The sequence below is a fragment of the Antechinus flavipes genome, chromosome 2 (assembly GCF_016432865.1).
Source record: "Antechinus flavipes isolate AdamAnt ecotype Samford, QLD, Australia chromosome 2, AdamAnt_v2, whole genome shotgun sequence".
Lineage (NCBI taxonomy): Eukaryota > Metazoa > Chordata > Mammalia > Dasyuromorphia > Dasyuridae > Antechinus > Antechinus flavipes.
Window position 1 is genome coordinate 204,732,223 of NC_067399.1, and position 15,934 is coordinate 204,748,156.

At 36.0% G+C, this 15,934-nt stretch overlaps 2 protein-coding genes across 2 annotated transcripts in view; one reads left to right on the top strand and one right to left on the bottom strand.

The window, feature by feature from the left end:
- The first annotated feature begins 1,037 nt into the window (after positions 1–1,037).
- IAH1 (isoamyl acetate hydrolyzing esterase 1 (putative)) lies at positions 1,038–10,868 on the top strand. The gene is made up of 6 exons (XM_051976098.1): positions 1,038–1,262; positions 3,943–3,995; positions 5,824–5,972; positions 7,921–8,082; positions 9,572–9,693; positions 10,636–10,868. Exons 1-6 carry the CDS (start codon positions 1,167–1,169, stop codon positions 10,816–10,818), a joined length of 765 nt encoding a protein of 254 aa, XP_051832058.1. The 5' UTR covers positions 1,038–1,166; the 3' UTR covers positions 10,819–10,868.
- A 74-nt stretch (positions 10,869–10,942) lies between these two features.
- Positions 10,943–15,934, bottom strand: part of ADAM17 (ADAM metallopeptidase domain 17) — a 50,555-nt gene continuing 45,563 nt past the window's right edge. The window contains exons 16-19 of the mRNA XM_051976097.1: positions 15,295–15,373; positions 14,722–14,810; positions 13,368–13,418; positions 10,943–12,585 (exon numbers count right to left, since the gene is read on the bottom strand). Coding sequence (XP_051832057.1) covers positions 12,241–12,585; positions 13,368–13,418; positions 14,722–14,810; positions 15,295–15,373 — 564 coding nt within the window. The 3' untranslated portion in view covers positions 10,943–12,240. The remainder of the gene's footprint in view (positions 12,586–13,367; positions 13,419–14,721; positions 14,811–15,294; positions 15,374–15,934) is intronic.

Consider the following 15,934-nt stretch of genomic DNA (forward strand, 5'->3'; position numbering starts at 1 on the left):
CAAACTCCGATAAAGCCTCGGAAGGCTAATAAAAGGCCACTCTTGACCCCGAATCTTTGCTATGTCTTAACAGGATTTTACCTACTGACGAAGTGTTAATGCACCTTTGCTAATTCCTAATCAGGAGCTATTTGCCCTTCTGGAATTAGCCCACTGATGAAGATAATTTCTTCTCAGTGTAAATTTGTATTTGCTAATTCCTAAACAGGATCTTGTCCACTAAGAAAGCTTTCTTCTTAGCAAACTTTTAGTGCAAAGAAATCCCCTTTTGCCACAGACTTCTGCTTTGCGAATTCTTTGGAAAGGGATCTGCGACATCGACCAGAGGGCATCTCTTACCCTCAGTTCTCGCACCTCATCAGTATAAAGTCGTTTCAGGGTATAAAAAACCTTGCTTTGCTGCCTGTGTTTTTGCCACACTCCACTAAACTGTATTAGTGGAGTCGAAGTTCTTTTCCTGCATGAATTGAATAAGCCGCTTTCTGCTTTGGCTCCAGGAAACGTCTATTTGAATTATTTTGGGTTAGGGGTCGCTGTCTCATACCGTGTGATAGGACTGGAAGGACGGGGGCTAAGGGCGTAAAGTGGCCCTCACTCTGGTTCTGTCAGGAATTCCCTTTCCGCCTCAGGACTTCACGTGACGCTAGCATTAGTGGGAAGAGAAAGAGACCCAGGAATGATCAAAGTGACACAGCCCCAGATTATATGGCAACAGAGGGAACGGAAACCTCCGTCCTCTGAGTCACCCAGAAGGGGTGAAAATTCAATCTCAGGGCAAAGCCCGAGAGGGCCCCGAAACGGGATCCTACAAGTGGCGGGAGACGAGGTTCAGCATAGATGGCAGCGGGGCTTGTATCAAGCAGGGATTTAAGATAGACTATTGGGAAGCGGGGCCAGGACTCCATTAGGCGGGGGCGGGGGCGGGTTCAGAGCGGGGAGGGGTAGGCCTCGGATTGGGCGGATGTGGGGCTCTGAGCGAGCCTCGGATTGGGCGGATGTGGGGCTCCGAGTGGGCTTCGAATTGGGTGGGGTTCAGAGCGGGAGGGAGCGAATCTCGGAGCTGGGGGATGTGAGCAGGTTTCGGATTAGGCGGAGGCAGAGTTAAGACTTTGGTCTAGAGCCGATCGCAGCTCTAGCAGACGCATTTCCGGGCGCTCGCTTCTTGAATGAGAATCATGTCTGCTTCGGCTTCTCTGGTGGAGGCGGTCGCAAGTGCTGTTCCCTGGCCTCAGGTGCTGCTTTTCGGGGATTCCATCACCCAGGTACTGTCTTTCGCCCAGGACTACGCGGCCTTCCTGAGGCATCTTTCTCTCACTTTTTAGATCACCCTCATTTCCCGCGACATCCCTCTCCCGCCTCTATCCCAGAAGCTACCCCTTTCCGAGAGTTAAAAAAGGAACTAAGCCATCTTGTGGAAAAAATGAGGTTATCATTAGTTATTTACTCACATCGATTGTGATTCCATTTAGGGTTTTCCTGGCAGAGATACTTGGAGTGGTTTGCTATTTTTTTTTTAACAGGTCATCCTACAATTGAGGAAACTGAGGCAAACAGGGTTAAGTGTCTTGCCCAAGGTTATTCCTCTAGAAGTGTGTGTGATCCGATTTGAACTCAGGTCTTTTGACTCCAGGCCTAGCCCGAAATCCCCAGTGACACCTCGCTGTCCATGGTCCTGCACTCCCACATAGATGGGGGGGCGTAACGTGTCATGTCTCTAATCAAACCTATTTCTCCCCCCTTCAATATGGGTTGTATCATTGTATCATTCTTCTCTCATCTCCTGGGTCCCATCTGTGACCTATCATCGCCTCCCTTTACCCCTCATGATCTTCGTTAGGTGCCCTCTCAACTTTTTCTCGTTCACTTTTTACTCATAATTTTCCTGTTCATTCTAGTTCCTATTCCTATTTGGCTTTTTTTCCCTCCCCACTTTCATCCCTAAAGCCTTTCAACATCTTGTTTTGACCGTCATAAGATCAGATTTATAGCTGGAAGGTATTTTAGAAATAAATGGTTTCACTGAAAATGATGTTTAATTATTTGTGCAGCATAAGAGGTTTAGAAGGCTCTTCACAAACATTTCGTGGAGGAGGGTAGATCCCACATTTTTGTCCTTGTTTTTACAGATGAGCAAATTGGTTCAGTTTGAAGTCTTACTCATAGTCAAGTAGTCATGACAAGTGGTGTCATGGGCAGCATTTGAAGCCAGGTCTTCCTTGACTGCAAATGCAACTAGTTCAGATGAGTCATTTCCAATCCCCCACTCCCACCCCAGTTTTGTAGATAAAGATACAGGCTTGGAAACAATAAGTGACTTGCCAAAAGATACAAAGTTAACAAGTAGCAGAGCTAGGACTCTAATCTGATTCCACGTTTTTCTTTCCCACTGTATTCAGGAAACTCTCTCCACTGTGTGTCTTCATCTTCCTCACCCTACCTCCCTTCCCCCTCTCCCCCTCAAGACTCCCTCCTCATAACCTCACTCACAAGGAACTATGGTCTCATTCCATAGAACCAAACAATCCCCCCAGATTCCCATGTGCTTCAGTTGTCTTTTTGCAGTTTTTTTTTTTTTTTTTAACTGCTCCCAGTCCTTTTCTACCAGGGTCCGCATCTGTCACTTGAACTTTATGCCCCAGCAATAATTTCTACATCTTTGCCTAGAGGAGGGTTGTATTTCTGAGATGCTTTCCTTCCCTTGGGTTGTGCAATTTAGGAAGCAGAAATTACCCCAAATTAAGAAGTTTGTCACCTGTAGGAGCCAGAATGCATACTGGTAGGCTGAATATATGTATGCAGGTAGCCTAGAGATTACACATTTCCTCCTTAAATTACCTCAATTTTTTTGTTCTTGATCAAATAACTCTGATTCCTTCTAGTTACCATAAAGATTGGCACAACTCCTTTTTCTTGAACAGATTTAGTTTTGGGGACCATTGAGAGGTCTCAGACCTGATCAGACAATCCTGTAGTTTAGCAGCAATTCTACTGCCTCCTTTTTAAAATACTTGTAATCATGTAGGTCAGCCTGGATTATTTTCCCATATTACAACATTGTTTATAGTTCTACACAGATTTAACTTCTCACTTTCTACCTACCTGCTATTCCTCCTTTATTTTCAGGTTAGGCCACTCCTCTCCTGGAACTTGGCATCTTTTATTTTTAAGTTATCTGTAGAAGTAGTATATAAATTCTTGAATTTCTTTTAAAAGCTACAAGCCTTTGGTCTATAAATATTTCCCACCCATATTTGCATCCCCTGCACAAACATACCCAATATGCTTAACAAGATCCTTTATAAGTATGCTTCAGAGAATAGTGAAGAATATGGAACAGAGAAATGATTGAAGGCTATCTGAACTATTTCTTGTAATATAATTTTCCATATTGGATTCCTCTCACATTAGGAAAGATTCTGAAACTTTTTAAGTTTGGAGCATCCACTGATATTAAAGAGTGTTGGGTCTGAGTGGGGAAGATTTACTTCAGATATAGCCTCAGAAAGGTGATCCTGGGTAAATCAATCTTCTCGGCTGTTTTCCATATCTTTGGACATAATAGCACCTACCTCTCAGGGTTGTTGTGAAGATCAAGTGAAATAAGTTTTAAAGTGTTTAACACATAGTAAACGCTATATAAATGTTAGTTGTTATTATAGATGTTATTTAATGATTAAAGCTTGTTGCACTTGTTCCACATTGTGACTTTCAAATAAAGGGCCAAGAAGGAAATATACTTCTGAGACTGTCAATTTTTATCCTAAATTTATGGAAAGTGAAAATTACAAGTTTGTTTTTTTTTATTTATATATTAAAACATTTACTAATATTCTCAAACTAGCAAGGGAAAGCAAGTTAGGCCCTAAGCATATTTGTTAAGCTTATTAGCTATAGGAAGACCTTTTTCTCAACCCCTCTTAATTCTAATGGCTTTTCTTTCAGTTATCTTTCCAGCAGGGTGGATGGGGTGCATCACTGGCTGACAAGCTGGTCAGGTAAGAATAGTTTATATATTTATATCTTGTTTATTACTTTAAAATATGATTACATCTTAGTGAAAGATAGCCTTTTCATTAAGGTAGTGGGTATGTTAAAGTAAAATGTGTTTGCTTTGGAGTTGTGTAGTTCCAGGTTCAGACCATGACTCAGTTAATGCTTTTGTAAGAGGCAACAACATCACAGCACTTTTGCCAAGGTCCTGAGTGTCATTTAATGTCTTTGAGACTGGCAACTCACTGTGACTGTGAACAGCTGCAGATGTGCTTTGATAGAGGAGCTTTCTAAACAGGGAATTCCTTTCACCCATGAAATCACAAATTTTAAAAAACCTTCAGCAGATCACTTCAGCCTTTTGAAGGTCACTTTGTTCCAGAAAAATGCAGAGATTGGACAAAATGACTCCCTTCTAGTTCTAAATTTATAGTACTGTAACTTTGCTTGTTAAAATTGTAAAGGATTCTGTGTAAAAAAGGGACAGACAACTAGGTTTAGCAAAAGGTTTTTCTTACTTTGAAACTAAAAATTTTGAAGTATAGATATTTAGACTGTAATGAGACAAAAAAATGCAGTTTTATTTAAAAGGAGAATTTGAGGATTGTCTACCTAGAGAAAGCTAAGAATCATCCTAATTTTTGAGTTACTTTTTGTCTGATAGTAGTTTGATTAATCAACTAAGTTTCAACATTACCATTTTTAAAAATCAGAAATCACTTTTTGTTATTTAAAATAATCCTCATCGAGACCTACATGGACTGATGCTAAGTGAGATGAGCAGAACCAGGAGATCATTATACACTTCGACAACGATATTGTATGAAGATGTATTCTGATGGAAGTGGATTTCTCTGACAAAGAGACTTAACTGAGTTTCATTGGATAAATGATGGACAGAAACAGCTACACCCAAAGAAGAAATACTGGGAAATGAATGTGAACTATTTGATTTTTGATTTTCTTCCCGAGTTATTTTTACCTTCTGAATCCAATTCTCCCTGTGCAGCGGGAGAACTGTTCGGTTCTGCAAACATATATTGTATCTAGGATATACTGCAACATATTTAACATATATAGGACTGCTTGCCATCTTGGGGGGGGGAAGAGGGAGGGAGGGGAAAAAACGAAACATAAGTGATTGCAAGGGATAATGTTGTGTAAAAATTATCCTGGCATGGATTCTGTCAATACAAAGTTATTATTAAATAAAATTAAATTTAAAAAAAAAAATAAAATAAAATAATCCTCATCTCAACAATTTAGAGGTAACAGTAGTGGTCATCTTTACTAGTTTAATACCCTAGACATTTATGAATATATTTATATTTATATAATATTTTAACTTTAAAAAACATTTTCCTCACTCAAGTGAATTATCTAATAAATTTACATGCCCATGATTGCACTGTCAATAAGTATCAGAACCAGGATTGAAATTCCTGTCTCAAATATATAAACTGATACCCATAAAGATTAAATGACTTTCTAAAGTTCACATCCAGGCCTTAGTAACAGGGCTAAGATTCAGACCCGTGTTATCAATCTATTAAAAAATACTCTTTTCACTTAATCACTGTTGTTTATCTCCCTCGAGTATAGCTTGTAAAAAAAAAAAAAAAGATTTTAGTCCCTCAGTACATCCTAATGGGAATTTATTATATTTACCCTCATCTTTAAACTGCTTTTTAAAATGCCATTTATCTACTTTATTACTCTATTCATATTGAGGCATATCTAGCCAGATTATAGGATATCAATTATCATACTGCAAGAATGGCTAAATGGATCAGTAATATTTTTTCCTTTTCTTTTTAATTAACTTTATTTCAGAAAATGTGATGTTCTAAATCGTGGATTTTCAGGTTACAATACTAGATGGGCTAAAATCATCCTTCCAAGATTAATCAGGAAAAGTAGTAATGCTGAAAATCTTGTTGCAGTTACAATTTTCTTTGGTGCCAATGACAGTGCTTTAAAAGGTAATGACTTTTTTCTCTTCTACTTTTTTCCATGATCTTTTCAATCCTTATCTCACAGTAAAAGTATCTGTATTTTTTTTGGTAAGGCAGGGAGAGGGAGGAGAGTGAAGTGGCTGCTTAGCACATGAATTAGTATGTAACTTATTATGGATTTCCCAACATCTTTTTATACCTTTGGCTTTAATGTGTTTTTTCCCAAATACATCTCTACCTAACCTATTTGTTGACATAACTGATATTTATTTCCCTACCTCAAATCCTTCTCTTCCAATTCACTGCCACTCAGCTACCAAAGTGGTATTTTTAAAATTTATTTTTAAGAGTATTATATTTTTCCAAATACATGTAAAGATAGTTTTCAACATTCCCCTTTGCAAAACTTTGTGTTCCAAATTTTTCTTCCTCCCCCCACTCCTGTGCAGTTCTTCTAAGCATATTTCCATATTCATCATGCATATAAGTGACATTTTTAACCCATAACTAATGCACATAAAGTACACGTGTCCCATTTGTCTCTAGTATAAAAGGTAACCTATTCACTTTTGGAATTGATAAATTGGCTCTGTTCTTGTTATGTAATGTTTTCTCTTGTTCATTCCAACCTAGCCATACTATTTTTTTCTCATCTTCCTCAAAAGTAATACTCATCTCCATACATACTATGCACAAGTGGTTTTTCCTATCTCAATTGAAGTCCCACTTCATCTCCACCTCTTAGAATCCTTAGTTTGCTTCAAAGCTGAACTCAAATGCAGTATTTTACAGGAACCCTATCCTGATCTCTCCTGCTGGCACAATTTTTCTCTCTTCCCATCATCTTGCATATATTTTGTATATATCCTCTTATATTTATAAAAATGTAAACTGTAAAGAAAAGAGCAAGAAACAGAAAGCCCAAGAGCAAGGAGGAAATAATAAAGAGAGTCAACTAAAGATTAACTGAAAGAATAATTTGATTATTTTCAGGACATAAGAAAAATCCACATAAAATACTATATATCACATATAAAACCTATATATCACACACATAAAAAAAAACTCAGTAAAAAGCTAAAAAAATTAAATTTCATTCAAAATAATTAGATCCAAGTAATTGGAGAAAGACTATTGCCAACATAGTAAAAAATAACAGTGCTACCCAAATTATTCATTATTATGCCAATAAAACTTCCAAAAGAATATTTTATAAATGTAAAAAATTATTTAGATCAAAAGTCAACTATATCAAGGGTATATCAAGGTAGATGCAGTAAGCCTGGAGTAAATAAGAGCAAATACTCATGGCAAATAGGCAGCACTCAAAGAATCAAATATCATATAAAATCCTCTAAAACACTAATTGGACAAATGCAAATAAATCTGAAGTTCTACTTCCTATCCTATTAGATTGGCAAAGATGACAAAAGAATATGACAAATGTTGAAGGGGTTGAAAAAATAGTAGGATATGCAGTGCCGGATAAAGACTTGGTGATCAGATCTGGTTGAGGAATAGAAGGGATGAGGGCCATTTGTTTAAGTGGTCACTAACAAATTACAGGGATAGGGAGAGGAACTCAGTCTCTAAGGAGTGTCAGAGAGATAAGCTAGGTATGGGTTTCTTCCTTAGTTTGGAGTTCAACTAAATGCGGTTAAAAGTGGAAGGAGTAAGTCACTGGATCTAGATCTAGTTTTGGCCAAGATGTTCCTAGTTACAGGTGGCTGTTTCAGGGTGGCTGGAGTACGACAAAATAGTCCTACATCTAGCAATAGCCACCAGCAGGGTTTAGAGGTGGATTTGACCTGAAGTGGCTTATCAGGTGTAAGGGTCTTCCAGCAGTTGAGAGGATGATTTTGTGTGCATTTTTAAAAGGTGGGTATATAGATCTTTTTGGTGATAGTAAATTAGTTATGGGCATGAAGAATAGTTTACCTTTGGTCAATAATATTTTACCAATTTCCCTGAACAGATGAGAATCCCAAGCAACATATTCCATTGGAGGAGTATACTGAGAATTTAAAGAACATGATACAATATCTAAAGTCTGTAGATGTTCCTGAAAGTAGAATTATTCTTATAACACCACCTCCTCTTAATGAATCAGCTTGGGAAAAGGAGTGTATTGCTCAAGGTAAAAAATAATATCTCTTATTTGTTTTGTATTTGGCAAGCTTTAAGTTATACCATGACTACAATAGATGTTTGACAACATATGAACACGTTTATGTATCATTTAAGCATCACTATGATTTTTACTTAAGTCATCCAAAAAGTAGCTAAACCATTCTTTGCCACATCTTTTTGTGGCAAGAGAAAGGGATTCATTTGCCTTTTAATAATGAGGTCTTTGGTCTGAGTGCATTTGGATTCTCTTGTTGAAGTTCTGGCTGTATTTTAATCCAGTTTTACTTAGAATAGGATCCCTCTTCTCTACTACAGCCTTTGATACCTCTTTAGTCATGGGACCATACTTTTTCCTAAAAACAAACAAAAACCCCACTCTTGCTCTTCACTGGCATAGGATCATGGACTACATTTGAAATCAGGTTTGCATGCTAGCACTGCAGTTGAAAAATGAGCAGAAAACACAAAAACCACAACCTGATCATAGAAACCTATGGCAAGAGGGAAGATAAATAGCAAAATTCAAGAACTGAAGTTTCATCAACTCTTGTCCAGGAACATCTTGTACTGCTTTAAAAAAAAAAGGCAGCAACATGCTTGCTAAATGAACAATAATGAGCGCCCCCCCCCAAAAAAAAAAGTCAAAATCACAGAATCTGTGGAAGTTTAATTACATACCCTAAGTTATTTTAGCCAAAATAAACACATCTGAAGCTGTTTTGTCTCATTAATATGTAATACAGACTTGGGAAAGTGTGATACTGAAAATGTGGTCTTGTAGAACTCAGGCTCAGAAGTCTCATATTGTTTTCTGCCCTATTATATCAAGCAGAGATCCTATTGAGATCTCTCACATGGGGCCGCGTTCTTCTTAGCTAATGCCTACTATCAGATACTTCGCTTATTGCCTCCTTTCAATATAGCAATCAACATAGTTTGACAAGACTTTTGAAAGCTCCTGGACATACATAATGGCCTTCCCTTCAGTTTCCACTTGACAAAAATAATGACCTTTTGCCAACAAATAATCACTAGTTCTATTGTACTGGATTAATTTGTATAAAATTAAAAAACGTATACAGCATTTCAAAGGAGGTACGAATTGGAAAATTCTATGTGCTACTTGTGGGTGTCTTTTTTACCCTCACAGATAGTCTGTAAAAATTGTCCCTGGAAAATTTATCATCCTGTAATTTGGATGCTGAGTCTTATCGAAAAGCTTATTTTGAAAGCTTTTCTAGCTTGCTAATTACTTGAGCAGGTAGCCAATTGACATAGTCTTTGATAAGCCAGGGTTATCTTAATTATCAAAGCCTTGATTATTCACAAAGTAGGAACACTGTCCAAGTAATTAAGATTTAACTCTAAAAAAGTCACATTTGAATCTGAAGGAAAAAAATAACACTTTAGAAACTACTGTCTTGACTTTTTGTCATTCTTGGATGCAGTTGTCATTTAATAATGGTTTGAATTTTGATACCATTTTCCTACCTCAGGCTACAAATTAAATCGAATGAATCTGGTTGTTGGTGAATATGCCAAAGCCTGTCTGCAAATGGGCCAAAGCTGTGGGACAGATGTTCTTGACTTGTGGACACTAATGCAAAAGGATAACGAGGTAGGATAATTTGTTTATATTATCTGGATTGATGTAAATTCAAATCATGTTCTCCATAATCTATTGAGACATCTGTGAATCAAAAATGAAATCTAGCAGGAAAATTCACTAGAAGATCTAAGATATTATACCGAAGAGATGACCTAATTTCTTGGGGCTGTATACTTTAGTGGAAAGAACCCTGGATTTGGAGTCAAGAGTTAGGTTCGAGTTTCACTCTTATTGATTGCCCCTTGTAGTTTACTTTCTTCCCTTATACATTGTGTGTTTGTGTTTGTGTGTGGGTGTGTAACTTTCTACATAAGTACTATGAAGTATGTATCTTCATCTAAAAATTGCTACTTTCCCTATCTACTTAGAAGTACACTGGTCAGTAAAGGGCAGTGTGCCCTTAATTGCCCATATTTCAGTGACAGATTCAGCAAGCCCAGAAACATAGGAAGATGTGTATGAATTAATACAGAATAAAGTGAACCTTCATTACAGTAAGCAATAGTGCAAAGACTTCAAATGACTCAATCTCAAGCAGCATGAATAAAAAAAGACAGACCATCAATAGAACTCAATAACTGACATAACTGATTTGTTCTAGTGGTGTCCAGGCAATACAGAAAACAAGAAATTGGAAGGACCCACATTGATAAAGTCATATATCTAATGAAATCGTGATTGGGAAAATTTGAGAGGAACAAAGGAAAATTGGACTCAGAATGCTTAATTTTCCCCGGCCCCACAGCTGTGTGCTAGACCATGTTATCTCTAGAACAAAAAGCAATCTGTCAGAATGAGTCATAAATATATATTATATATATATATAAACTATATATATAAACATTATAAATATTTGTAAAAGTAAATAAAAAGCAAAATCATTTAAAAGCAGCAACTTTTAAAATGTTAGCAATATAACTCAGTTTGTTTTTCCCCTTCTCATCATTACAGGACTTTTCTTCATATTTATCAGATGGCCTGCATTTATCTCCAAAGGGAAATGAATTTCTATCATCACATCTCTGGCCTTTGCTAGAGAAGAAAGTAGCCTCACTACCTTTGATTTTTCCTTATTGGCGGGATGTAGTTGAAGTGAAACCTGAACACAGTCTTCTAGGGGATGGTGATCATTAATTACATAAATGTAACTTTTTGATTTACATTAAAGTGATATTGTAGAAATATTAGTGCCTTGGTAATTATGGTCTTGGGCAAAATTGCAGTTTCTAGCTTTATGTGTAAATTACAAGATTAGATATTTTGATGTTATTTAATATTTATTAACAATTTAAGGCAAGTAGAACCAGTTCCATAGCATCTTTGTTAATTGAGAAAGTCAAAGACATTGTTTTTAAAAAAGGTCATAAAATTTTATAAAAAATGGTTATATTACATTTTTCTCTCACACTTTCGCACACACCCACACACCCCAGTGTTCAGATTTCAAAAGTATAACTAAAAATATAACATGATGAATAGTTAACAATACCATAAGGCACAAGTTTCAAGTATTAGTGTAACAAGAATCCATGTAACAAATATATTCTTGAGAAAACACACTTTTGTCACAGGTTTGGTTAATTCCCATCACTTCTATAAATACGAACTGAATTAAACTATCTTGGCTGGTGATTTAACTCTACATTAAACTTGATGTAGCAATTGGCGATTAAAAAAAAAAATCTGTAACAATTCTGCTATTTCATAAGTTGATTGAAACCACATTTTAAAGTTACTTTGGCGAATTACTTTGTATTGCTACTGGTAATATTGAAGCAACACAGCATTTCTGCCTGATGGTATAAACTCTTTCAAATGACTTTTCAAAAAAGTTCTTGGCAACAGAAATTCACAAAGACTCAGAACACGAAAACAGTAACCAGCAGATAAAGTCTAAATATTTGGAAGACTCCTATATAATACATGTTTATGTATTATAAGATATATTATACTTATATACTCCTCCTTCTTGCAACTTTTGCTCCATTTAAGGGCTATGCTAGAATTATACTTAGAAATTATTTCTAAGATCTGCCAAAGGGTCTTGGTAACACCTGAGACTAGAACCCACATTTAGATCACTTAAAATAAGATTTTGGTTCAGCACAATCTTCATTTGAAAACAAACATAAATGATGCTGATCATCATGATGATTTTAAAACATAACTTCTACATCTCCCTATAGTCAAAAAACTGAAATTAGTTTTGTTTTTTAAAAAAAAAAATCTCACCTTTCTATCAGTGCTGTTATGAATAAAAAGTTAAATTACAAAAAATACAGTCTGATCCAGCTAGATTTTCTTTTTGCACCACAGGTTAAAGATTCAAAAAAACTAAATCAAATAAAAAAGCTTCAAGCTTTTTTCAAGCTCCCTTGGAAGGTAAAAAGGGCCAAGACTAAAGGATTTATTTCAGTAAAGGAAGGTCAAACACATGTCCAGCATCTGCTGTTAAGTCACTTCCTTATTTGTCTCATTTCCTACCTACCCCCTTGAAATATATAACCTATAAAAAACTTTTATACAGGGAAGTCAAAAAAGCTGGAAAACCCTAAACTAGCATTCTGTTTCTTTGCTGTCCACGCGACTTTGGCGTTGTAATTTAAAAGAGGATGCCTTTTCACTCCTTGTGACAGGATGATCTGTGAGATCCTCAAAAGACTTTGCAGCTGAACTGCTATTTGGGAAAGGATCCTTCTCAAAGCCATCTTCATCAAGGATTGAATCAGTGCTTGGGTCTTCCTGAATGGTGTCCATCCTTTGGTGGTCCAGCTTTGGAGCCACTGAGGGCATCACTGGAGCAGGTTGGAGTGGCTGAAGTCTACCCGGGGGCTGAGGTACTGGAAATGGTTTGATGATACGAACAGATGCTGAATCCATGCTACTCAGCATTTCCACATTCTGAAAAGACAGGTTTCACTGAGATGAAAGATTTTCTTTTTAAAAAGGTTTTATTTTTCCTTCCTCGCCTTCAATGCTCCTTCCTCTTCTGCCCTTAAGCTAATGATGCAGTGGCCAGTTCTTTTTGTTCAGAGCTGCCTTTCAATGGGGGCACTAGATAACATCTAGACCTTTTACAGTGACACAAGCAGTTCTCTTAAGAGGAAGTGCCAAATTCCCCAAATCTGAAAATTCTTCTTCCATTCACTATTTTAAAAACCCCAAAACATAGTTTCTTGCAAACAAACTCAGATAGAATCTCTCTCCACAAGGATGGGAGAGAAAAGAGAAATTAGGGTCTTTTTAGAGTCTTCAATCTCCTGAAAGTTTAATAATCCCTGTATCATGAATTTTTTCCCTTCTATTCAACTTTTCTTTCTTGCTATAGCAAAAGGAAATCATTGAGATGGACAATCTAAAAATGTGAGCATATGTTTATAAGTTAAATATTTGTCTCCAGGATAATCACATATCAACATCCTGGCTTGTGCAACTCAGTGGTTCTGAAGCTATGTTTTGTCACAGATTTCAAATGTAAATACATTTAGTTAAACCCTTTATTTTATAGGTAAGGAAACTGAAGAATTTCAACAGGCAAAGCTAGGGAGGTGGGAGAGAAGGGAAAATGGGATATATTTTAATCATAGGCATTATTGTAAGCAAGGGCAAAAACATTGGTCAATTCCAACATATACTATGAGTGCCAAAGACACAGTATCTCTCCCTGTATATGGCATACTTACACTGGGGTGAAACAAAGATAAAGATTCATACTGTTTATCCAATTTCTTGTCCTAGAAGATAAAAAATTTAAGCTAAGAAAACATTTCTTCAAACAAAATTAAGCAATCTCTCTAACCACCCCCAATTTTGGCCATTTCCATGACACTAAAAGGAATATACATCTGTAAAACCATCAGCAGACCCAACATGTGAATAACTCTTCAAGGAAAGCTTTAAATCTTTTGCCACTAGCAAATGTGAAGTATTTCAACAAGGAAGCTTTTGTACCATTTATCTTGGTCGAGTCAAGTGTGACCACAGGTAAGATTTCATGGCAATATTTCAATCTATTCTCTTACTCTCCATAAAGAAATTCTTCAAGTATTTTTTCATTCATATCAGTTAAGAACATTAAGAGCCGACCACAAGATAGTTCAAATGTTAACAGCAAAAATCATTTGCTTTTTGCAGATGAATACATATTCTCAAAGAATCACCGAAACATAGCTATGCTGCAATACCTTCGCTTACCAATACTTCCCTCCAATTCCCCTCTCTATATGTTCCTGTTTTTTTCTCTGTACACTTTTCAATGAGCAGCCAGTCCTGTACAGAGTGGACTACACAGAAATACTGGGCTAGATTAGTGCAAATGCAGATTTCAAAACATAAGGCTTATGTGGGCTTCTGATAGAACTAAGAATCGGGATTATGTCCTTACTGAAACCTGTTTTATGGTTATAAAGTTGATCTTTCCATATCTGCTCCATTAAAATGATCATACTATTAACTGAAAACTACAATATGAAGGATGCTATAAGAACAGCAGGAGTTTTGGCATGGACTCAAGTCAGGAAATCTGGATCTCTGTGTCCTCAACAGGAATCCCTCAGAAAATCTGAAAAGCATTTAAATTTTTTGCAAAATTTTAATGCAAGATACATTAGGTTGACTTAATGCATCCACTAAATAAATAACAACTTGGAGATGGTTGTTTGAGTAATCTCTACTTATACTTAAGGATTCTTTAAAAAGGTTGTTTGGACCATCTTATTAGGATCTGCTAGTACTTAAGGTTGTGTTTTAAAACTAAACTGAGATGTAAATGTATTGTTAATATAGTACTCTTCTGCAAAGTTTAACTGGATTTTTACTAAGACATACTCTTAAAAGAAATTCATATTTTAACCAATAAGGTCAAAAAAGTAAGACGCAATGTCTCAGTAACATTCAAGACTGGCTGGGGAAAAGTTGTGCACAATATTTTGCCAAAATAAAGTCTCACCAATCCTTCAAAAAATATGGAGATTAAAAAAAATGGAGATTTTTGTATTCAAAATTAAATTCACAATCACTTAAAGACTTGTAACTTACCACACAATGGACAAGAATGCTGAGGGGAATCCACAAAATCAAAGAAAAGACAAGGACTGAACCAACAATGTTGTCTGCTAAAAACTTCCCTGTGAAAAATTTGAAAAGTAAATTTCCTCTGTTGGTATTTGACAAAATACAAAAACAGTGCTTTTGTCAATAGTAATATCATATCTATAATTCTTTTGTTATGGAAATATTTCACTAAGAAGATATGTAATACTAGCCAAGATAGCATATGCAATAATTAAAGAGCTGATACTAATTCAGATTGTTACTGGTACCAGTTGATCAAGAAGCCAATCCGTATAAAATATGGACTGTGCAAGTCTGAAAAAAAAAATCCTACCTTTTCTGAATTAATCTACACATATAAATGATTTCTTAATCATCCACAAATAGATTTATTGAAAATAAATCTTACTGCAAAATAGGTAAATAATTCTTTGGCACTATAGTGGATCTCTCTTATTTTTTATTTTTAAAGCACTTTACCCTCTTCCCATAATTAGTCTTCTAAGACTATAATTAATCATGATCTGCATGAAAAAGAGAGTCTGGAAAAGAACCTACCAAAAGTATTGATGCTCAGCTGATCAATGAAATCCCAAAATCGTTCTATCACATCCTGCACTCGCTTCTCACATTTACCCTTTAAAGGAAAATGTTAGTATGAATAATTGATACCATAAATACTGAAAAGAGTCTCAAAGTCACTAGATAGTACAGCGGATACAGTTAGCCCAGAGTCAAGAAGACCTGAGTTCAAATGTGACCTAAGGCACTACCTTTGTAATTAAGCAAGTCAATTTTTTGCCTGATCTGTGAAAAGAAGATAATAATTGCAGGACCTACTTCTCAAGGTTGTTCTGAAGGTCGAATGAGATAGTAATTTTAAAGTGTTAGCACACTGTATGCTATATAAATTCCTATTATTACTACTATACAAAAATTTAACTTCATAGACAACTTAAATTTAGCACAATAAAATTAAACAACTAATTTGAAATGACTTTTAGTGACAGTAATGATTCATGGGCTTAGAGACAAGATCAAAAGCTAGAAAGAATGTTTTGTAAGAAAACCTAAGACAACATCCAAAGAAAAAGCATTTTTGGGAAATTTAGCAATTGCACTGCAAAGGATCATTTTGCTAGTACTATGAAAATATTTCCTAATCAATCTCCATGCATTTTAAAATTTGCTTCTATCA